Consider the following 23,449-nt stretch of genomic DNA (forward strand, 5'->3'; position numbering starts at 1 on the left):
AATGTTAAAGAATCAATTGCTCTTTATTTAGTTTCATCAGATACACACTGTCTTTGCAATTTAGCATACATTTATTATGCGCTGGCTGATAACTTGAACTTGGTCATTTTAAATATCATCTTACAGAAGCTGCTTTTCTGTTCTAGAGACAGGTTTGATCCGCTCAGCAGGAGAAGATTCCTCCCTTTCAGAACGATCTTACAAGGAAGAACAAATGATAAGTAGTGGTTGAGAAGGAATAACTCTTGAATATATTGTGTTTTCTTTCACAGTATCAGGGTTCAGGTACCAAAACACAGGAAATCCTACCTAACATACCAAATAAATGCTTCCTTATGTCTGAAGCTCCACTCGTAGGCCAACTCTTCACAGGGTTTTGAGACTATGAAGTGTATGTGGGACCTTGAAAGGCACTCTAGTGTCCAGAAATCAGCCTGCATGTTAAAAATATCTAAATACAGTACAATGCATTACAGTGACTACATTTTAATGATGTAAGAAAATGTCTATAAATTGACAATTAATGTAAGAAATAGTGTACAAGGAAGGTCTCTACTCGATGGACAAGTATTGGCTCCGAGTTGTGATGCAGTTCGGCAGCACACACATGATTGGTTGATTCCAGTAGTAAGTAGTACATCCACTGTATTCATTGGCCAGATACTCTTTAGGTCACCCACTTAGACCCACCTCCTGCTGCTTGGACCCAGGTCCCACTGCTAAACAGCTTCTATCAGTGCCCGCAGGCGTCTCCCCTAAGCGCTTTTGTGTCCAAAGGGGTCAGTCTCCACTCTGAAGTTTTTTGAGGACTTTTACCATAAACACCATGGGGTCTTTGGCCTTGTTGCTGAAGGCCCTGCGGATGATTTCCACAGCATGCTGGTGGGTCACACCCTGCAGAGATATCCCATCCACGGACACCAGCTCAAATCCAGCCTGGGGATATAGAAGCAGAGCAACTGGGAATTCATATTTAGTAGTAAAATCGATCTCATTAACTTGATTGAAATGGTAAAGGTTTGTATTGACAAAGTCAATACCTTGAGGACTTCACAGGTGGAAGCTGCTCCTCCAGGAAAGATCTTCTCTATCTTCACCACCGGCTGCACCTTGGACTCCATCCCACCAGATATACTGATCCCTGGGGTGGCAAATCAGGAAAGCAGCATTAACAGTAGTCATAAAATGCAAAATGCAATATACTGTATCTACCATCGACACAGATTCAAGTCAATGGAGATTTTACTGACATCCGGTGGACATAGAGGTCATCATTAGAATCAGGTTTGTTAGATTTGGGTTTGAATTAAAACCTATAGGACTGTCCTGTATCTCTTCAGGAGTATGGTTGGAGAACGCTGATATGGACTCACCCAATGACTGCTTTGTCTTTGATATGCTGACGGTTTTTAACTCATACTCCTGAACTGGGAGGCTACCATTGAGTCCATTTTCAGTGGCGCTCCGCGCTCCGTTTACTTTTTCATGTCCCACCTTCACCTCAGGGGAGGCTGGAAAGTCTGAGTCCAGGCCCGAGCCAAAGACTTCAGACAGCAGGGGTCTGGTCCTCCGAGGGGCACTTGCCAGAGTAAACACAGTGTCATTACTCCTCTCACTTTTCTCTTTTTTACCCTTGGACTTTCCATTCCGGAACGTGGACCTTCCCCGTTCAGAGATGGTATCTCCTCCCCGGTCTGAAGCAGAGTGCATTGACACCTCATCAAAGTGGACTGAGCGGATTGTACCACTCTCTGCTCTGAGAGGGGTGCGTGCGTTGCTGCTGTGTGCCAGCAGCCAGTTAGGCAGCATGGGGCTGACCGAGGGTTGTCTGGCGAAGTCGGAGGCGTAGCCGTCCACGGGGACGTCCAGCAGTGGGGTGAAGGCTCTGGAGGTGTGGGGCTGCTCCCTGGTCAACTGCGGCCCAGACAGACGCAGTCTCTCCAGCTCGTCGATCAGGTGACTCTCCCTTTCCACCTCCTCGGCACTGTGGAGCTCAAAGCCTCCCTGGAAGTCTGGTCAGGGCAGAAGATAGATGTGGGTCTTGTGTATCACAAGTTTTGTACTGTATGGAGTGTGGAACTCTGCGGTAATGATGGAAGGTACTATACTGACCAGGGATGGGGGTGATGAGGTGTCGTTTGGGGGCACGTCCTGACTGGGGAGAACGCAGAGGAGGGGATCTGACTAAAGGAATAAAAGAAAGACAGACATTTACATTTAGCAGACGCTCTTATCCTGAGAGACTTACAGTAAGTACAGGGACATTCCCCCCGAGGCAAGTAGGGTGAAGTGCCTTGCCCAAGGACACAACATCATTTGACGCAGCCGGGAATCGAACCAACAACCTTCTGATTAATAGCCCGATTCCCTAACCGCTCAGCCATCTGACAGACACAATCAAACCTCTTAGGGCCCAGATTAGGATTAGAGTTCTACACTTCCGTGACCTTTACCGTTGGTCTGTCCCTGCTACCAGACCTTCCCCTATCTCTCCCGTAGGCCGAGACTTAAGGTTAACCGCAGCCCAACCATCAATCCCAACCCTGACCCTGTTTTTAGGGTTTGGTTTAACAAAGCTGCTGTGAAAATTCTATCCATTCCATGTCTCGTGTATAACTCTGACATTCATGTCAGTACCCACCGGAGCGATACTTCAAGATATCATAAGCCTCGACTTCAAACGGTGCCACCATGTTGTTGAAGACAACCAGGTCGATTGGAGGGATCAGCATCCTATAGCAGAGAGCAACAAGATCAGAAACATGCAAAAGCAGAGGCGTTAGCTCAGGCGTCCAACCCCTAACTCTGCCTCTTAGTTTGGTTTTGATTGTCTCGTCTTAAAAAGATATTAGGAAATGTGGCAATAATCTTTTTCCTAATCCTATAACTGGCACGTTCAAAAAGGTCTATGTTCAAAAAGGTGCTCATAGACACGTAGAAGCCGTTTGACCATTGGCTGCTCCTGTCTTGGTCCACTTCCTACCTGACCTCCCGCAGAAGCAGCAGCTTCTCAGGCCTGTCCAGGACCGCCAGCAGGTGGCGCACCAGGTTCTCCACAAGACGCTCTGTCACATACTGGAAAAAACACACACACACACACACAAGGTAATTTTCTATCATGATTTGTTTTGCCACTCATCATTTATGTGAGCCATTTCCTGACAGTTGGGCCATGTATCACACACTGAGTTATGGACATCAACAGCACAGTTTTATTTATGGATCTGTTTGAGTGTCCTCACCCTCCTGCAGGTCTTCATGACAGCGTCGACCTCCTCTTCAGTAAGCAGCCTGCGTGCCATGTCCTCCACCACGCCCAACATCTCAGGGTCTGGCTTGACGCTGGCACGGCGCCCCACACCGTCTGCATGAAACAAACAAGACCCGGAACTGAAACTGTACTCGTGATTAGTCAAATTGGAACCAGTTCTGACTAGTTTTAGTCTAGTCCAACGCTGGTTTTCTCCCATACATTTGTAGTCAGGATGATCATCCATTAACGACAATAGATCAAATGGATGAATAGGATTCTCAAAAGTAATTTGAATGAACACGAATCATACAAGTTACGTTCCGCACCGACAGCAGTGTCTGTGACTGTGGACTGGGGGAATCAACACACCTCTGCTAGCCTCTGATCTGGAGGGGGACTTAGAGCGCCCCCTGGAGGTGTCTCTCTTGCGACCCCTGAACAGCAGGCTGACGAAGGTCTTGGAACGCTGCAGGGTGCTCGTCACCTGGTCCTTCCCTTTCTGCTGCTTCTTCTGCTTCTTCTGCTTGACCTCTGCGATGCCACAAACTAGCCATGAGTCACAAGCCTGACAAACCACGACCATTTTAATTCATTCTACTGCAGTGGTGAGTCTAATCCTCAATGCCCAGCCCTGCCTCACCTGCCACGGTGACCTGGCTCTGGGAGCGACGGATGGGTCGGGTGGGCCGACTTAGAGCCATGAGAACGGCTGTCTTGGTGGACTCGCCGCTCTTGAAGCCCCCTTCCCGGATGGCCGAGTCCTCGAGCAGCAATGTGGCCCCGAGGCTGCGGCTCGTGTCTGTCCCCATCCTCAGAGAGGGGGAGTCAGTCTGCATGGCAGTCTCAGCAAGCTGGGACCCAGCCCTCTGGTCCTCAGTGGAGATGCACACGTCCACCATGTCGCAGCCGAAAGGCAGGCTGGGGGGGAACATGACCTGAGACAGGCCGCTCAGGGAGCTGATGGGGGTCCCGGAGGACAACGACGAGGCGGAGGAGTTGGACTCTGAACCCTGGGAGGAGGACTGGGCGGTCCCATTGGCTACTGAAAGGGGAACGATACGGGACGGTTGTAGAAGGTATAGACCGAGGTACGCACACACTTACGCGCACATGCTTTGAACCACACACACTGACGCATACTGACATACAAAGACATAGTTGTCACAGCAGCCACTACAGCCTGGTTTTCTAAGTAATTACAAACAGCAAAGCTGACACATGAGACAAAAGCAGATACATACACTTATTGAGCCACCTGTACTCTGCCACCATCTCTTTATAAGCAGGGTATCGTCCGGCTTCCTGCAATGATATGGCCAGAGATATGCAAATGAGCTACAGCAGAGATAATGAAACTTTGATGGGATCACTATATTTGATAAAGAGTAACTCTAGAAGTCTGTGGCCAATGGCAATAATCTCCTGATTTACTTACATGACTCTATTTACAGGGATGTAAAGATAAGTTCAACTGCTTCAACAGGACCACTCAGTCTTTCCCTTTACACTGGGGTGGGGGTGTGGTTGTGGAGGGGGGAGGCGGCAGGGCAAAGTGATGGATCGAAAGACAAAAACATACAAAACGCGTCTCTATGCTTTGATCACCACCTGATCCTCGCTGCCTGGTGAATAATGCACACCGCCTGGCTGTTTTTCACAGGACGAAACCCAAGCTCCGTCGAGTAAAGTGAGCGAAGAATATTACGACTGCATGCCAGCTGTCTGCTCCGCCACGCAACCGCACACTTGGGTGTAGCAACACAGCAACAGCGTGTGTGTGTCTGTGTGTGAGTGTATCTGTGAGTGTGTATGTGTGTGTATGTAAATGTGTGTGGAAGGGGGGTGGCTGTCTAAGGCTGGGAAAAAAATGTGTGTGTAGTATGTGTGGTGTTTGTGTATGCTTTTTGTGTGTTTGTGTCAATGCATGTGTCAGTGTGGTTTCAAACACCCCTTCAAAATTAAAGTACACTGCAAATTCCTCCTATTCTTTTCTAGGTTTCGAAAACATAATCCAACACCAATATCCTCATGTTCAAGATTCTGAACCGACTGTAGCACAAGAGGTGCTCTTTCAGCCTTTAAGCCTTTCACAAGAATTTAGTTGATCCGCTAGCTAAAGTTCATGAGGCATTATTGATGAGGGTGTTGTGTTTGATATGTGTATTTACTTAACTAACAGTAGAGGTCAGGGGTCATGTCGCCCTTACCTTGATGGTCAGCATGACGTGTGTGTGACTCTTGAGCACTTCCACAGCATTGCTGTGACTGATGTCCTCAAAGCTCACCCCATTGGCTGACAGAATCTGGTCCCCCATCTTAATGCCGTTCTGCTCAGCTAGTCCACCAGGGTCCAGTCTGTCACGAAGAACACAAGAAACAGAATGATATTACTATCTCGAAGTGAACAAAGAAGCACGTAGGGAGACCATGCAAGGAATTAATAACAGACATAAAGTAAACAACAAAAGTTTCAAAAAGTTTAGTTTTGCAGTTACAATATATTTTTTAAATAAATAAAAAACTAACATTTCTAGGATCATAACTTCATCAAAGGTGTCTGAAACAGTGAGAGGCCTACTTAGAAACGTAGATCCCCAGACCAAACTCCTTGCCCCCGCGGATGTTGAAGCCTAGACAGTAATCATCAGAGGTGGTGTAGAGGTGAACGATCCTCCGCAGCGCCCCGTCTGAGCTGGCCTCCGAGGGCGTTTTCCCACTCTCCTCCACCACCATCCTGCGGTGGATCAAATCCACCCTGCGTGCCACCGCACAGACATAGACACTCATAAACTGCTGTGTATAACACAGAAGAAGAGGAAACGTAACAAACAGCGTTCTTTGATAATAATAATAATTAGGGTATGTGGTGTGAGATAGAGTTGAGGGAAACAGGAAAAGACAAACCATTTGAAAGAAAAGTCTCAGAGATGATATGGTTTCAATTGAAAGGGTGGTGCTGCTCACCAGGTGGTCTTCTCCTTGGAGTAGCGGATGCCAGGGACTTTCCCCACACGCCTCACCACCATCCTCAGCCGGTTGTTCCCTGTCAGCACCTTGACTGCACTGCTCATGGTGATGCTCTCCAGACTCACCCCGTTCACCTCCACCAGCTTGTCCCCCACACACAGGCCTGCCTGCTCTGTGGACACACAACACATGCAATGACACACACGCACATGCACAAGCATGGAAACACACACACACACACCAGATGCACATCAGATCATGTATATACACACACACACAACTTTATAGTTTAGCTTGGTAAGGTCAAACGCCAGTGCTTTTGTGCTGATTGTGCTGATTCGGAGTGTACCTGCAGAGCTGTTATCCTCCACCTTGCTGACAAAGATGCTAAGGCCATGCTCTGAGCCTCCACGCACACTGAAACCCAGCCTGCCATCCACACTCTTATCCACTGTGACTGTGTGGATATCCTCACAGTCATCCCCACCTGCAAAAAGCATGCAGTGCTTCAGTTTGACAGATTGAAAGAGTGAAACTGACAGTGTAGTCATTAGCACTTGAAGGGAGCTGATAACATTTGTGTAAAGCAAGCAAGGGACTTGATATGAGATCACGAGAACAGGCCGACTGGCCCATGATCCCATGACCCAGACAGATTGAGCCTCAGCCTGGAGTGGAGTGGTGTGCCACGTCAGTAGGCTCCACAGAAGCTCACCGTCCACGGGTGAGTTGATGAGGATGACCCGGCCCATGGGGGAGGAGGATCGTATTCCACGCCGGCGCTGTTCCTTCTTCCGGAGGAGGTGGCGTGCAGCCGAGTGAGACCCCTGGGGCCCGGGGGTCGTTTCCCTGCGGGAGGGGTCTGAAGAGTGAGCCATGACCCGTAACCAGGTCTCCGTTCACACACTCTCCTCCTGGAGCTCAGCACTGGATGGAGGAGCCTGCGGGACACAAGCAGAACACTGAAGCTTAGTGTTTAGCCCTTTTTCAAATAGAAGTCATGAAACAAAACAGCACTTTTGGCTTCAGTTTGAACTGAGTCTAAATGGATGAAGAGGACAAGGGGAATGAGAGCTTATCTGGGTCAAATAGGATAGCTTTGCTGTTCGGTATGACATATCGGATCTTACCATGGCAGGTTGGTTTGTGACATGGTGGCTGACTTTCTGCCACCCTGGAGTCACACTGTGATTCATCCCTGCCCATAATGTTGCATCTCACTTCTCTCTCTATGGAGGACAGGCATAGACAAATAGAATAAGGTGTATATATATGGTCCAATTATACAGAGTAGGCTACATATGGGCTAATTCCTAACACTTTAGAAAATAGCCTACCTGTAGTATTACAAAACCAACGAACTTTGAAAGCCTACAGAGAAGGTTTGCGTTTTCGTGGAAGTAGACTTTCCACAACCTGACCCACTTACTGCCAGGCTGTCACGTGTTGTCAATGCCATGGATACCCTGCACTAAATTTAACCCAATGCGTGATAAGCGTGTTCCTAGTGTCGTCACCACGGATTTCCCCCACGCGCTTACGGCTTTTCAGGACCTCGGACAGCTACAGGTTCCGGTGACAGGTGTATTTACAAACTGTTGTACAAATACTGAATTGGATAAACATAATTACCAGTTTAAGCACCGACATCCACGTCAATGATTATTAACTATAGAGTAGCCTACAATACTCCGTTTGGTTGGCTAACAGTCGTTGCTGACTGAAGACAGCATGCGCAGTTAGAACCTTCATGGCAGCATTTATAGCAACAGGTTACACACTCTACTTCTGTACTGCCGCGTTTCAGTTTATTAAGGTTCATCAAACCTGATGGCACTATAAAAGTGATGTTGTAAAAAATACAGGTTTAGGCTAGAAATGGTGTAAGATCGGCTACTCGCAATATCAACGGACATGCCATGATATTCAACTCAGAAGAGACATTAAAATGAGTCGACAGCAGATCTCGTCTAACCATAATAACTTAAGCAAAATCGGTATTACCTTTGTTCATGTCCTGTTGAATGACCTACCTCACCTGGGACTGGTGACCATGAGAGTTCCACCTTCTCGATGTGGTTGGCTGTCTTCTTAATGACTGAGACACAGAGCTTCAGCATCATTGGATGTCGGACATGCTAATCAATCCTCTTTAAATATGAGAGGTGTACCTAGCAAGCGAAGAGCCACTTGTTACAGAATGATATGGAACAAAATTCTCATCAAACCAAATTTGATTTGTATAACCCAGTAATATCACAGAAGGCTTTACAGATACCCACAGAACTGCACCTGAAACCCTCAAAGATATTGATAATTGAAAAAGACTGACCTTCCAGTCAATCCAAATGTAGTTCTTAATTTCTGAGCAATAAGTGTGTATCAGACTCTGGCTGTTTTCAGTCATGCTTGTTCTTTATTTGAGTGAAAAAAGTTAACAAAGGGACTAAGTATAAAATATCAAGTCTGACCCCCTATTAAGGTTTCAGATACAGACCATCATTAGCACTCTAGCAAACCCCCTCACCACTTCAACACAGTAACACAGCCTTGACATCGTGCAGACCTATGCAACACGCTACTGCAGAACATTTAGGCCTAGTGCCTTGTTTAATGATAAAAAGGTTAAGCCATAAAAGAATAATCACAAATCAATTCCACAGGTTATCCTTGATACATCCACACAAGGCTGTATTAATTCTACAGGATGTCTCTATTAATTTTTGTAATTCATGCGAGATAGAACAGTAAACATAGCTATGGTCTTGACTTCATGGCCAGTACTTATACTAAACTACTCATCTAATATTTAAATTTAATTCCCTTTCTGGATTTCTTTTGCCGCCACCATAACAGATGTCAGATCAGCTTTGTCTCCAAACTCCTTTTCCTGGTGCTCCAGAAGCAAGCCCTGCAAAATAAGACCATCATATTTATATCTATTCTCAATCCAACAGTAATCAACAAATATACTTTTTGGGGGTCAAATGTTCTAATGCCTAGAAAACATACCTGCTTCCCTGCTCCAAGCACATACACTCCACCAAGAACAAAGCCCTCCCCCTTTTTGTTGCCCTGGTAACCCTTCTTCTGAGCACGAAGAAGGTTGCGCCACACCGTCAGACGGGACAGACCGAGACCAAGCCCCATTCTTCTGGGTTTGGAACCATAGAAACGTTGCTGAAAAGAAATTTCCTGTTATTGACGACAAAGCTATAAGCTTAGTTAAGTATATTCTGAAAATACAGTGAAAGAACCTTCTCATCCACAAAGATCTCCCCATTGAAGTAGGGCCGGAAGCTCTGGATCTCTGTGCCGATGTCCTCCTTCACTACAGCGTACAGAGGGACCCTTAGCTCATCCAGCTGGGGCTTCAGAGAGGACAGCTCAGAGGCCTCCTGAAGAAAGAGAAACAGAAGAACCCAAAGACAGTGAAAATACACACACAAATAACAGAATCACACACACACACACACTATACCTCTCTGCACAAGGATCATCCAGGGCGCCTCACAGCCATAATAATGGCCCCATCACTCTGCCATAGACTCTCGGCTTTCATCGTCTTCAAATCTGCCAAGAAAATGTCGAGACTGAGTCTCAAGTTGTGTTTCACAGGCAGAGAGCTGACCTGAAGCAGAACCTTACCGTCAAAGAGGAAGTGTCTGTACACTCAAAAACATCATGCTAAAATACAAAGAGTCTCCTGACTGAATCTGGCTGAAGCAGGTATGTGCATCTGCCAGGCTATTGTGCACTCTTAAAAATAATGAATGACATCTGAAAGGTTTTTTTGTGTCATCACCTCCAGTTGTGGTTTTGAGGACTGCACTCTCTAGGTATCCTGGAGTGGTCTTGGCAGACTTGGGGAGGAAGATGTCAGTGTTGACCAGGAAAAGAACAACCACTGCTAGACCAATAACACCAAGGCCCAGGTCCCAACAAACCCCTAGCAGCCCCCCCTCCAGGAGAGAGGACAGCACTGCAGGTACAAAGAAAACAAATATTATTTTCAGTCTAGTAGAGCAGCATTTGGGACAAGCAGAAAACTAAAATGGGAGAAAGTACATCATGAATGTCATGCTGTTAAAGTCTGCTTCATTTCTTACTCTTGATTGTTACAAATATTTCTGACATGCCAGGTTTAGTGTCATGAGCGTGCATGACTAGGTCACACTGTTTTCCACCCCTCAGCCCTCAGTGACTCAGACCCCTTGAGAAAGACAGTTGAGGCATTCTAGACAAGGTCACTGATAAGCCTACAAACAGACTCTGTAACATTTTACACTGTTTAATCTGACAATGCCATATTTTGCCCAAGAGAATTGCAGTTCATGATAGCATAGGAATTTGATAGGACAATCAGTCTGGAGGAAGGCAGATTTGAGATGGTCATGGTGGAATCAACAACCGCGTAGCACAGATCGAATAATAAAAACATTGACATGAATCTACTCTTATAGACACATGGTTTGATTAAGATGTCGGTGCACTGTAGATGAGATATTGTTGAATCGTGCATGGTTATTTTTGCACCGGATCTTCATATCCTACCTGCCTACTCAACAGCGAAATAGGCTTACAGTTGGAATTTGCACTTCTGATCCTGGCCTGGCATTTGTAGGCCTGGCCTATGACGCTTTGGATAAAAGCGTCTGCTAAATGAATAACTTCGCCTATCCTTCTATTATCTATTCTTCCCCAATAGATAGACTATCCTTCTCATAACTTGCCACGACGAAATGGCGTGGCAAGTGGCAAGTATGGCGACATAAGATGACTTTCGAAACTGTTCTGCACAGGCATATAAAGTCGATCATTTTGATAAAGTAGGGTATTTCTAAATGACAAGAAACTAAATAAACTTTTTCCTATCAAAATCCTAACAATGTCAAATCACAAAATACTTGCTTTCTTAAACGTCTCACGCCTTTTCGGAAAGGGTCTGTCTTGCGCTCTCCAACGTCTGTCTTCCTCCAGGGTATACCGCAGTCTTGTGAAATACGCTGTCATGCCCACTTATCCCACATTGTCTGTCAAAGTTAATCATTTTGATGACAGTCGAACGAGCGAATCATAGCATGAATTTCAAACATGAAACATTGTAAGAATGTCGTTGGCCATAGCAAAAAAAAATCCCTCTGAATCTCCCAAGGTCCTTGAACAGAAACAAAAGTTTTGATAAAGAGTAACTAATCCCAACCAATGGGTCAACAAACTGAAAATAGGACATTGAATACAAACAGTACACAATGATCTCTATTCAAATTATGTTTATTGGAACTTCTAAGGAGCTTGTAGATCTGCTGTGGGTTGGCAGTTTAGGACACAGAATGTAGGCATCAGGTATGCTCACTCATAAGAGTTTTGAGACAGACCATCATTAACACAATCAGAGAATCCCTCACAGTAAATACACATCCACAGAACAGACCCATAGGCGTCCCAGTAAGAACCATTCCCAATAAGTCATGAACAATAAGGTGGACAAACAGCTAAACAAACTTGAGGCTGAGTTGAGGGGCACATTATTATTTCTCCAGAGTCACAAGCTGGGTTGGTATTTTTCTGGCAGCCTTGAGCACCTCCAGAATGTTGACTTTGTCTCCAAATTCCATCTCCCTGTGCTCCAGCAGTATACCCTGAAGAAAAAGCACAGCATGTGAGCTCTGATGAGACCACCCAGCAGCTCTGTCCCCTCAGGACCCATCACTAAACCATATATGAAGACTTTGTATCCCTCAGGACATTTGTTAGTGATTCAGTTTAGTGGAGATATTGGTGCCATTCCTTTGCCTATATACCTGCTGTCCTGTTCCGATGACAAATACCCCACCCAGCACAAAGCCTTCTCCAAACACGTTCCCCAAGAATCCATTCTGAAAGGCCCGCAAGCCATTCATCCACACACCCAATCGGAGAAATGCAGAGAGACCCATTTTACGTTCACGTGGACCATAAAAACGCCTCTGTAAAAAAAAAAAAAGAAGAAAAAAAGGATTTTCTGTGTTACAAGAAAGGAAGTGGAAAAAGAGGATTTGTACTAATCGCCATTCATAATTTGAGTGCACGGTGCTAGGCCATGAAAGGTTGCATCTTACGTAGATGACAATGTCCCATGCTAGTTGAACTTATCAATTAAAACGGTTCCCAGGAACTCAACATTGATGAAATTGTCCAAACAAGACCACTCATTTCTCTATGGTTTAACCTTCTCATCCATGAAGATCTCCCCATTGAAGTAGGGTCGGAAGCTCTGGATCTCTGTGCCGATGTCCTCCTTCACTACAGCATACAGAGGGACCCTTAGCTCATCCAGCTGAGGCTTCAGAGAGGACAGCTCAGAGGCCTCCTGAAGAAAGAGAAGGCACCTTGTGAGACCCTAATACGAAAGCCTCCACAATACACCATAAAGCAGAACTGTTCCCATGGGCATTGTTGAAGGAGCAACAAAAAGGGATAATGATAGATGCAGATATGTTTTGTTGTACCTCTCTACACAAAAATCATCCAGGACGCCTTACAGCCATGATTACAGCTCCAGACTTCTCCCACAGAGCTTTGGCTTTGAAAGTCCTCTGTTCTGTGTGAAAAAAGTAGGTGAAAGGCTGTGCAATAAGGCAAGGCAGGGAAAAGTTCAACGAGTCATCGTATGACTCGTTGAACTTTTCCCTAACGCTAACACTAACGCTTCACGTTTATGAAGAAAAACTGGTAGGCCTAAATTTAATAACGTAAAACAACTTACCACCTTTAAGTGTTTTGAGGTCAGTGTCCTGTAAGTGTTTGAGAGTGGCCTTCAATGGTGGAGTTAAAAATATGTCAGTGAAAGAGCGCAATACACTGGCAACCAGCGCGCCCACCGCACCTACGCTTTGGACCAATAACTCCATCATAGCCAAAGCAGTTTCCCTTCTCCCCCAACCACCGAAATACGCTGGATAATTTACTCTTCGCTTTGAATCATTTCCAAACTAATATGAGCGAGTTAGACAAACGAGCCGCGCAGTTCACTTGAAACAGATTCGGCGAAACTGTGACTCAACAGTTTAAGTCACTGAAGAAAATCCTTTAAAAAAAGTTATCCAGGCTAAGTTATTTAGTAACTTGACACGCAGCCAATCCTTATTCAGATTACACAAGCACTTTCGAATGCAGTTTATCAGAGGTATTATGTGAATGAATAGGCCTAGCGTCACCGTGGCTTGATTGGGGTAGATGCTCCTCAGATGTGGCTCATCAGTGTGGCGCCATCATCAAGGTTATCAATCGGATGATGAGGTCTGATTGCTGGTTTTATCATATGTTTTCTAAATTGGGAAAATAGTCTACATAAAAAATAACTCAAGAGGCAAAACAGATGTAGGCCTATTCCGTTCATTTATCTTTGATTAAAAACAAAGCTATTATCATTATGCTACAGGATAATCAGTTACGATTACAAAATTACATCAGTGGTCCAATGCAGTTTACATCATATATTGAACAAATTTATGGTTGTGTACACACTATCTGTAATAAACAACTATCATGTTATGTAGGATGATATTCATTAGCACTGTTATGCCTCTTCTTCCTGAAAAAGAAAAAGGCTCAGTGAATATTTAACATTTTAACCAGTGTCATACAGCCATTCTGTTTGTGCAACACTAGATAATCTCAAAGGCACTTTCAGATACTGTCACCTGGACTTCATCAACAGGAGCCGAGTTTTCAAGTACCCCCTCTGATGTCACCGTCCCTTCTACAATTGGTGTGACATTTGATTTAAGATCACTGCTCTCCGCAGTTGCAGTGTCATCTGCTGCCCCACTAGTCTCTGCTTTGTCTGGCTCCTGCGGTGAGTTTATCAGAAAAACACTTGTTAAGTATTATAACAATCCCTGTTCTGCCCTTCTCTCTCTCTCTCTCTCTCTCTCTCTCTCTCTCTCTCTCTCTCTCTGTCGGTGGATTTCTATAACTGGACGTCTCCTTGGCTTCAGGACATTGCTGCCTCTGACTGGGAAATGCTGGTTGGTGTCTTGAATGGCTCTGTTTAACAGATCCTCACATTACCTTTGACTTTCAGACTTGATCCTGTCCTTGCTCCAGTCCTCTCTAGGCTTGCTCTCCTTTCTTCTCTTAAGTTACATTATTCTTTCTGTTCATCCCTTTCTCTTTTGAGGGTCTGTTATTGTACCTATTCTGTCTGTAGCTATTAGTCTTCAGTGGTCATTTGTTTTGAAATAAGTCTTTGTAGAACATCACCTTATCTTTGTCCAGGTGATCAGGTGAAATACTTTTCTCTTCTTTTTGTGGCTCCTCAGATAGAATTTCATCTGGTTTGACTTCACCGCTCTCTTTTCCTGAAAGTGACAAACCTTGTGTGGAATCATCAGGTTCACTGGTCTTAGGTTTATCAGTCATCTGTTGGCCATTTAGAGAGACAAAACCTTAGATGCTTGAGCAACTGATAACTGATCCATATCAACAGACACCTCATACTATGCCATTGTCTTATAAAATAGAGAACACGTCACCTTTTCTCCATCTTTGTCATTGGTGTACTCTGACTCTACTTTAGTTTTCTCCACAGGCATCTCTTCAGAGTCTTTGACCTGGGAGCTGAGGGTCTCAACAGGAACAGAGTCTCTCTCCTCTTTGACCTGGGAGCTGAGGGGCTCAACAGGACCAGAGTCTCTCTCCTCTTTGACCTGGGAGCTGAGGGGCTCAACAGGACCAGAGTCTCTCTCCTCTGGCTCTGCCAGCGTTGGATCTGTGAGGGCTGGAGCTGTTACATCATCTGCGACTTTCCCCTGGCAGATACACCACCTCATTTAATATTTTTCAAACAATATTCTCTATGCCGGACAAGAGATGATGTCATCATGCACAAATCACCAGAGGCAAAAGGTCAGAACTGTAAAATCCCATAACACATCAGATTTTTTTGAGTCACCGAGGATAGGATAGCACCACCACCAGGAGAAAATATATTAGTGTGGAACACTTGTCACCACCTCCTCTCCTGTGATATCCTCCAATACTTTGTTTTGGATTTCCTCTGTTTCCTGTTTGGTTTGCAGAGGGGTGATGATGGGTATGTCTGAATCATGAGGCTCATTCGCATCGCCACTGCCCTGAGAGATCTGATTATTGGGGTTGATCAGGTTCATCTTTGAATCCTGTTCTGAACTGTCTCAGCTGTCAGTGATTTATTGTTTTAAAGTTTTTCTAAGCTTCATATCCACAATGGGTCCTTGGTTGTGAGTATCTTGTCAAAGTGCATTGTGGGATTATTTATCAGGTCTTTTCCTTCAACTGTGCTATCTAATACAAAGTAGTACTTAACTGTACTTGTGTTATCTAAAAGTATAACAGCAAAACACAAACACAAATCTGTCTTGAATTTGTATGAAAACGTACCCCATTGTTCCCCTCCACCACAGCAGCAAGCTTAGGGCTGTTGGATGCCTTCGCCCTCTCTGGCAAAGGATCCGAGGTAGGTGTTGCAATGAGTCCCTCTGGTGGCTGCAGAAATTGCACAAATAAACCATTATGGTTGTTCAAATACAAAATAAGTTGTCTGTTTTTTCTGTTCCCCGGCTTACTTTGGATTCCTCCAGTGACTCTCTGATCTTGTCCTCCTCCTCCTTCATCTGCTTCAGGTATAAATGTTCTTTCCTGGCTTTCTCCTGCTCTTGCTCCAGTAATTTCTGGTGAGCCTTTTTCTTTAATGATCATAAACAGCACAGGGAAGCTTATAATTTGACATGAACATTTTGATATAGCCTTTGTTATATGTGACTAACGGTATTGGCAACACTGGATATAGGCTGCCCCTTATTGGCAGCCGTTGGAACAACACGTCACTTACTTTCTCCTCATAATCCATGTTTTCTTTGTACTTGTAAATCCAGTGGGCTAGAAACTCGATTGGATCCATCGGGCGCTGCTCGGACACTTCGGCTAACCCCTCCGTGAGACATTTTCCCATGCCCCTTTTCAAGTATTCAGAGTCCATATTTGGCTATAAAGGAATGAATATACTGCATTATGGTAGCTTCTTAAAATTCAACTTTGAGTTAACTACAGTATTAATGTTCATTGCTGTAACGAGGGTTATCATTTCAGCACAGTATAGGTTAATTTGACAAGAATTTTGATCATTTTAGCAAGGTCGATATTAGCTTCTAATTATAAGTTTGTAGAGTTTGTCAAATTTTAAATTGAAATACAGCTGACAAGTCGGAAAGTTTCTGGATGTATTATTCATTAAAAGCTTATAGAGAGGATTGTGTGAATCCAAAATAGCTAGAAGCTATGATAAATGAGATATGAAACAAACCAGTATTTTCCCTTCACTTCAGAATGAGTAAATGCGTCCGGAAATGTGTTGAATCCCCATGGTAACAGTGTCACTTTAAGACTGGTCCCTCTGTTTTCCCTGACGACAAAGTTCCATCTTGAATTGAAACACAATCCAAGGCGATTCAAGGTCTTCGGAGCAAACGATTAGTTTATTGGTTAAGTTATTTCGATGAGAGTTATGTCAATGTATTTGTTGTTTATCAAATTGAATTGTCTAAGCCTACTACAAACATGCATACGTCTAGAGATATAGCTAGTGTTAGCTAGCACAGTCACTCAGGGATCATTCTTCAAACTTCGAAGATTTTTTTGTGTAAATAACAAAATGATGCAGCTAGTTTTATTTTGTTTCGTCTGCGATTCATTCTTCGGGCTGCGTTCAAAGGAATCAGTGATTGCTGGTCACACTGTCTAGAGTCGGACTGCAGTCGGAATATACCGACGTGGACTGCTGTAGACACACCCAGCAGCTGCCACATTCCCTTGAACTGCTGGAGGGGAAACTGGATCTTAGCACTGATCACCCTGTTGCACTGCTCTGCCCAGCAAGGCCAAGCTCACCTCTCACCAACACCCGACCCAGATCCCAAGCATTAGAACACACACACGCACACGGTTCATAAAATGATTGTGTAAAAAGTGAAAGGTTCGTGAATAGAAGCCTCGGTTACTTATAGTGGTTATAACAGTCAGCCTACCCATAACTAGGCTAGATGCAATACTTTTTTGAGAACACCAAAAACGTGTTTGACTCAACACTTGTGTTGGAGACTTTTTAAGATATCAGCATTGTTCAAAACATTTCCATTTACTACCAAAAATGTAGGCTAGAGCCTGCAAATATTTATTTATATGTTTAAATGATGCAACTTTTGCTATTAAATCTATTCATTCAACAGCCCCAGAACTGCATAGAATTCTGCCGTGATCTCTGTACACAGTCACCTAGGTCCCGCCAGGAAACTCAGGGGTCCCCAGTTACTACAAAAGAGAACATGGGGAAACTAGAGGGCGGGAAACATCAAAAGAACATCCTGAATAAATGGAATGCTTATTTTCTATACGAGGAGGGTACACACCAGATTTATATAGAATTTGAAATATTTGGCCATATGTGTATATTATAGTTGACACTGAAGGCCAATGTTCCGCATATGATGAGTTAAATACGTTTTTCCAAGAACTTCTAATCCCACCTCTCTCTTCTCTCTTCTGAATGGTCTGACCCACTGGTTCACATGGCCCCCTCCCCCTTTCAGTGTAAGCGTGTGCGTATATGAGGGTGTATGTTGTCTTTGCTTCACAGAGTAGGAGTGTGATGGGCTCTGCACTTAGGGACTGGGTGATAATACTGCATTTCTAGAAGCATCAGAGTCTCATTCTCATTCAACTTCTGTCCTTTTTCAAAAGACGTTCGGTCATAATACCAACACAGTGTTCCCACTGTTGCACAGCACACTCTTAAATCTAGGCTAAAAGACGAAAACAGGATGAATGGGACAGTGGACTACGACTCCCAGCACTACGATGGGTCCTTCATGTTTACCTCTGAGTCTGTGGGAGAAGGACACCCTGGTAAGAAGAAGATCTTTTGGTCATCATTCTACATATTAACCATAACAGGCATGGTTCCCATCATGGAAACATGCTTAATAAGGCAGGAGAGTTTACCCACACTGGAATTCCTTTGGTTAATGTGATTCGTTCATGTGTGAAAAACTCATATTTGAGAAGACAGAACCTTCTTCTCAGGGTCTGTAAAATGCAAATAGATGTTTTCCATGTTTAATGTCGGATGCACATACGCGGCAAAGTAGTAACATGATGTTGACATTTGATTGGCAAGCACTCAACACAGAGAACATGTGCTACTGGTACTCAGTGGCGACTGTAGTCAAAATGTTGAATGTACAGTAAGGCAGGGTGAACATGTGTCAATCGAGTTAGTAAGACATGACAAGATCACTGACATGTTAACACATCAACACAGTAACATCTTATCTGTGTGTAATCATGTTGATAAGAATAATGTTGATTAGTACATTCCATGATCCTACCAGTTCTATTGTACTCAAATACCTAGCGTGACAAACTGTATACTTACCTCACACTCACTCACATACTTGGCACCATGCCAATGAACATAAGCTTTTACACCTGCTTCGCATGACCCAGTGCCTTCTCTTAATGTAATGTCAGTACAGCTTGTCAGAAACAGCTTGACCTGCTGTAAATACTGTAAACCTCTTACCACACGTTTCCCCAAATAAAGTTTAGCATGCTTTAAATGCACATCCTTTGATCTATGAGGAAACACCATATGCATGGTAATAATGTGGTGTGGACCCATGTGTACATAGTAGCAGTGCTCTGAACACATATATGGTCCCCGAAGTTGAATTGGCAACGCCAGTCATAGTCTTTGGAGTAAAGCACGAGCTATGCATTCACAGATGCAAGGGCTATTCCGAGGACTGTAGCACCTAATATGAGCCAGGAGTAGTACAGTGACGGAAGGGGGGTGAAATCCAACCTTAAGCAGCCCCTCATACCCAGCCTCACGCAAGAAAAAGGTCAAGGAAGGAAATCACTCCACCAACTGGAGGAACGACCATTGGGATCAAAGTAATGCGGTTATCTTGCTTTGCCACACAAAAACGATTTGTAACACAGTGTCTCTTAGTTACGTCAATGTTTCCCAGATAAAATATGCGACCAGATCAGCGATGCTGTGCTAGATGCTCACCTGAAGCAAGACCCTGATGCCAAGGTTGCCTGTGGTGAGTGAAAAAGCACAGCTCGCCACTGGAGGGCAGCAGAGTTGAAGCATGTGTGAACGAGAGAAAATAACCAAAATACTGTATGAAATGTGTTGTCAACAGAGACAGTGTGTAAGACTGGAATGGTTCTGCTCTGTGGAGAGATCACATCTCGGGCTAACGTAGATTATCAGAAAGTGGTGAGAGACACCATCAGATATATTGGCTATGACAACTCCGATAAAGGTAATACTTTATAGAAATTCAAATATTTGTTATTATTGTGAGATCATAACACCTGTGTGTGTGTAATGTGCACCTTAAAGTTTTTTTTCTGTCTTTCCAGGTTTTGACTATAAGACCTGCAATGTGCTTGTGGCTCTTGAGCAGCAATCCCCTGACATTGCCCAGGCTGTTCACATTGACCGCACTGAGAGTGACATCGGAGCGGGAGATCAGGTTTCCACTCTTTCCTCTGTGATAGGAGAAGGATCCAAACCAACTGACAAAAATTCAATGGATTTTGAAACTTTCTACAGCTCATATTCCTTGTTTTCAGGGTCTGATGTTTGGCTACGCAACTGATGAGACAGAGGAGTGCATGCCTCTGACGATCGTCCTCGCCCACAAACTCAACTCCAAGATGGCGGAACTGAGGCGGAACGGGACAGTCCCATGGCTGCGCCCTGATTCCAAAACCCAGGTATGATGCTGGGGGGCCTGCCCAATAGCAATCAGTGCTGAGCCCATCCCTGCTGACGTCATTCACTGACCCCCATGAATCAGACGGAGACCTTTAACAGGGTTTCAACATGAGCACCCGCACAAACTGTTCTGTTTTTACGTCTCCATTTAAAGTTTTGTTACGAGTGCCATGTTATCATCTTTCAACGGAAAGTTACATGAGACAGTCTTCATGTTTACACACAACACCAGTTGTCAATATTTACACAGATACCTTGCATTTCAAATCTTGGAATCATTCCATGGACTATTTCTGCCCTGTATGGGGAGGGTTTTGACTCAACATGCACAACTCCACTCCAATATTATTAGTCTTTAGAGGTCCCCCTTGCCCATCTGCTACGCACAGTGCATTTTGGAAAATCTCCAGCACGAAACGATTGATCCGGTGTGGAAGACGAGCCCTGAAGGAGCTATTTGGAGTTTCTGAGTGATAGTGACAGTGACCAAAGAGATGTTTGACAGATTTCATTTTCCAAGGGTCATCAGCCCCGCCCCTCAACATCTGATCTACTGTTTGAACAAATGGGTCTAAACTGAGTAACACTCATACAGTACTTAACAGAATTCAGCCTACACCAACTGGATTAAATATCCCCTCTCGGGGTTCCCCCTCTTCTCTCCAGGTCACCGTTCACTACACCCAGGAGAATGGTGCAGTCATCCCCAGGAGAGTCCACACAGTGGTCATTTCAGTGCAGCACGATGACTTTGTCAGTCTGGAGGAACAGAAGGAGATTCTCAAAGAGAAGGTCATCAAAGCTGTGGTTCCTTCCAAGTACCTGGATGTGAATACCATCTACCACCTACAGCCCAGTGGACGCTTTGTCATTGGTGGACCTCAGGTTAAAACTCCCCCTGTACCGTCTATGACCACTTCCTCTCACTTCCTGTCTTCAACCCATTTGCCAAGCTGTGTTTCCTTGACAGGCTCCAAAAATGGCTACTAAAGACCATTACTAGTCCAACTTCTGTACTGAGTAGTATCTCATATACTGTACAACGGGTTTCTCTGACAGGGTGACGCGGGTGTGACTGGTAGGAAGATCATTGTGGACACCTATGGTGGCTGGGGGGCCCACGGGGGAGGAGCCTTCTCTGGTAAAGACTACACCAAGGTGGATCGCTCCGCAGCCTATGCTGCCCGCTGGGTGGCTAAATCCCTGGTCAAGGCCAATCTCTGCAGGAGGGTCCTGGTACAGGTGAGTGGACCGAATTAACTTTGCCAAGCTCAGAGAGGATGTTTACCATCTCAGTCTGCAATTCAAAGTGATCTGTCTCTCTCTTCCGTGTCTACACAGGTGGCCTATGCTATCGGAGTGGCCCACCCTTTATCCATATCCCTTTTCACCTACGGTTCTTCCCAGAAGAATGAGAAGGAGCTGTTACAGATTGTCAACAAGAACTTTGACCTCAGACCAGGGGTCATAGTGAGGTAAGTAGGATCTTGAATGTTCCACACATTATGGTCGTCTGGTAGCCACTGAGGCTGCTTAATGGTAATTGCAGTACGTGATTTGAATATCTTATTTGAATGTATACAGAGACTTGGATTTGAAGAGGCCCATCTACCAGAAGACAGCTTGCTACGGTCATTTTGGCAGGAAGGAGTTTCCTTGGGAGGTTGCAAAGAACCTGAACTTCTAATGTGTGTGAAGGTGTAGGGCATCAGGCAGTGGCATAGACCGCTGTCTAAAGGGCTGCTGTGATCCAGAAGGGGAGAGGCAGCTGTTAGGGAGGGAGAGGGGAGAGGATGGGGTACCTGATCCTTCTGTGGAAAATAATACCCCAAATATCTGTCTTACGGGGAGGTACAGGAAGGGGGAGTGTGTGATTTATAACCTTCTTCTCAGCGGTCATCAGATCACATGGCTTTCAGGTATTTTTAACTCATAGCTACAATCCGCACACTCTTGTTCATGCAGTATGATACACGTTTATTTATCTCTTGGTATAGCCGTAGTTTGCAAGGCTGTCCTAGAGCTGGAATGATAATATTTTGTAAGGTTGAATACACATTAGACTAGTTCTATATGTGCTGAACTACTTTTCATAAAAAGCCAATGACCAAATTACAAGGCATACTAGACAAACTTTACTCTGTGGTGATTGTTTGCTACAGAGAAACACAATGTCTTAATAATGATCAATACCAACAAATATGTGATAACTATTGTTGACACATTCAATCCACTTGATTCCCTTTGTCTAAAACCTGTTGTTTAATCAAATGGTGGTTGATTGTACACATTAATCATTGATAGGTCTGCATGTTTTAACAAGGGCTTTATTTGCAAATATTTTATGAACGGAAAAAACGGATAACCATTATGTCTCCTAAAAATGGCAGCCGGAAAATACTTTAAAGGGATGATGGCAATTAACAGTCAAATAATTCTACAACAGAGGAAGAGAAGAGAATAATGAGACAAGTGCTCTTAACACAGTATTGGTGTGCAGATCTTTTCAAACACATCCATAGCTCTTACTTGCTTATGAGGAATGCTAAAGAATGTAAATAAGCTTTTTGAAAAATAAAACATTTTAACATTAGTGTTTTCTAATATTGTATAAAGCACAATACATATTTATATTTTCTTTTAATACCTGAAATATTCTGCAGCATACATTATAAAACAAAATAAATCACAAAATGCAATAAAGAGTTTACATTAACAATGTAAATTTTCAAAAAGGCATTCAAAGAAATAAATTTAGAAATAAATCATTTTTTAAACAATCACCTAACACTTTCAAAAGGGTAAATCCTCTCAACATATCTTGATGTTTGGTTGTCTTTTTAAAGCAATCCTTTGTACTCACATGTAAAAAGGTTTACACAATATAATAATTACATGTTGAAAGAATATACATAAAATTATAATTCATCCATATCTATCTAATCCTTGAATATATCTTTTCCCATTAAGAGGCACTGAGCAGAACTTAGTGATGGAACAGATATTCCTGAGAAGAAAAAAGTTAACTGATTGAAGAGCCAACATAAAAAACACCATTACTGACCAACATCCTTTAAGACTTACAAGGCACCTCCAAGATACTGGCAAGACAGCAAGTCCTTGTGTGTGAAAGGGATTCTTTAATTACTGAAGTGAGGGAAAGCGATTTTGTGTTGTGTGTGGGTGTAGGGTGTGTGCGCGGCGCGTACCTGTAGTATGAGTTGTGTCTGTGTGTATTGTCTACTGTTTCAAAAGGCACTTGTAACACATGCTATATACACTTCCGTCTGTACAACTATCAAATATTCCTTTTTTTTGTCGTAGGTTAAAAAAGCTTTGGTGTTACAACTAAAGTCTGTGCAAATAAAGACATGACTACTTTCATGGTCCATCCTCATTCTCAACACTGGAAAATG

General features: G+C 44.0%; 4 protein-coding genes and 1 pseudogene across 9 annotated transcripts; 1 reads left to right on the top strand and 4 right to left on the bottom strand.

Annotated features, from left to right (window-relative positions):
• Nucleotides 1–5: 5 nt before the first annotated feature.
• Nucleotides 6–8,280, bottom strand: LOC134031000 (PDZ domain-containing protein 7-like). The gene is made up of 17 exons (XM_062474457.1): nt 8,225–8,280; nt 7,351–7,449; nt 6,936–7,161; nt 6,570–6,707; nt 6,218–6,392; nt 5,832–6,008; nt 5,461–5,608; nt 4,495–4,555; nt 3,894–4,295; nt 3,623–3,784; nt 3,243–3,364; nt 2,984–3,075; nt 2,642–2,733; nt 2,113–2,184; nt 1,374–2,012; nt 1,041–1,141; nt 6–936 (listed from the first exon to the last, which is right to left on the bottom strand). The coding sequence occupies exons 3-17, from the start codon at nt 7,096–7,098 to the stop codon at nt 781–783; spliced, it is 2,700 nt and encodes an 899-aa protein (XP_062330441.1). The 5' UTR covers nt 7,099–7,161; nt 7,351–7,449; nt 8,225–8,280; the 3' UTR covers nt 6–780.
• A 334-nt stretch (nt 8,281–8,614) lies between these two features.
• LOC134031293 (peroxiredoxin-like 2A) lies at nt 8,615–11,287 on the bottom strand (annotated as a pseudogene).
• A 191-nt stretch (nt 11,288–11,478) lies between these two features.
• On the bottom strand, nt 11,479–13,370 carry LOC134031294 (peroxiredoxin-like 2A). Its single transcript, XM_062474870.1, has 5 exons — nt 12,969–13,370; nt 12,712–12,803; nt 12,432–12,572; nt 12,025–12,189; nt 11,479–11,862 (listed from the first exon to the last, which is right to left on the bottom strand). Exons 1-5 carry the CDS (start codon nt 13,114–13,116, stop codon nt 11,752–11,754), a joined length of 657 nt encoding a protein of 218 aa, XP_062330854.1. The 5' UTR covers nt 13,117–13,370; the 3' UTR covers nt 11,479–11,751.
• A 213-nt stretch (nt 13,371–13,583) lies between these two features.
• dydc2 (DPY30 domain containing 2) lies at nt 13,584–16,655 on the bottom strand. Of its 5 annotated transcripts, none has more exons than XM_062474867.1 (9): nt 16,548–16,655; nt 16,077–16,229; nt 15,811–15,930; nt 15,626–15,730; nt 15,220–15,348; nt 14,866–15,015; nt 14,740–14,817; nt 14,468–14,626; nt 13,584–14,055 (listed from the first exon to the last, which is right to left on the bottom strand). In XM_062474867.1, exons 2-9 carry the CDS (start codon nt 16,221–16,223, stop codon nt 13,870–13,872), a joined length of 1,074 nt encoding a protein of 357 aa, XP_062330851.1. In that variant the 5' UTR covers nt 16,224–16,229; nt 16,548–16,655; the 3' UTR covers nt 13,584–13,869. The 5 variants fall into 5 exon arrangements, with proteins under 5 accessions (XP_062330851.1, XP_062330850.1, XP_062330853.1 ...); XM_062474866.1 differs by having other exon boundaries at nt 13,584–13,796; nt 13,906–14,055; nt 14,740–15,015; XM_062474869.1 differs by having other exon boundaries at nt 13,584–13,796; nt 14,740–15,015.
• A 1,269-nt stretch (nt 16,656–17,924) lies between these two features.
• On the top strand, nt 17,925–23,414 carry LOC134031414 (S-adenosylmethionine synthase-like). Of its 2 annotated transcripts, XM_062475035.1 has the most exons (9): nt 17,927–18,145; nt 19,273–19,350; nt 19,453–19,575; nt 19,676–19,788; nt 19,889–20,032; nt 20,700–20,918; nt 21,093–21,275; nt 21,375–21,508; nt 21,618–23,414. In XM_062475035.1, the coding sequence occupies exons 1-9, from the start codon at nt 18,061–18,063 to the stop codon at nt 21,718–21,720; spliced, it is 1,182 nt and encodes a 393-aa protein (XP_062331019.1). In that variant the 5' UTR covers nt 17,927–18,060; the 3' UTR covers nt 21,721–23,414. The 2 variants fall into 2 exon arrangements, with proteins under 2 accessions (XP_062331020.1, XP_062331019.1); XM_062475036.1 differs by lacking the exon at nt 21,618–23,414 and having other exon boundaries at nt 17,925–18,145; nt 21,375–21,512.
• Nucleotides 23,415–23,449: the final 35 nt, after the last annotated feature.

This window comes from Osmerus eperlanus, chromosome 12, assembly GCF_963692335.1.
Source record: "Osmerus eperlanus chromosome 12, fOsmEpe2.1, whole genome shotgun sequence".
Taxonomy (NCBI): domain Eukaryota; kingdom Metazoa; phylum Chordata; class Actinopteri; order Osmeriformes; family Osmeridae; genus Osmerus; species Osmerus eperlanus.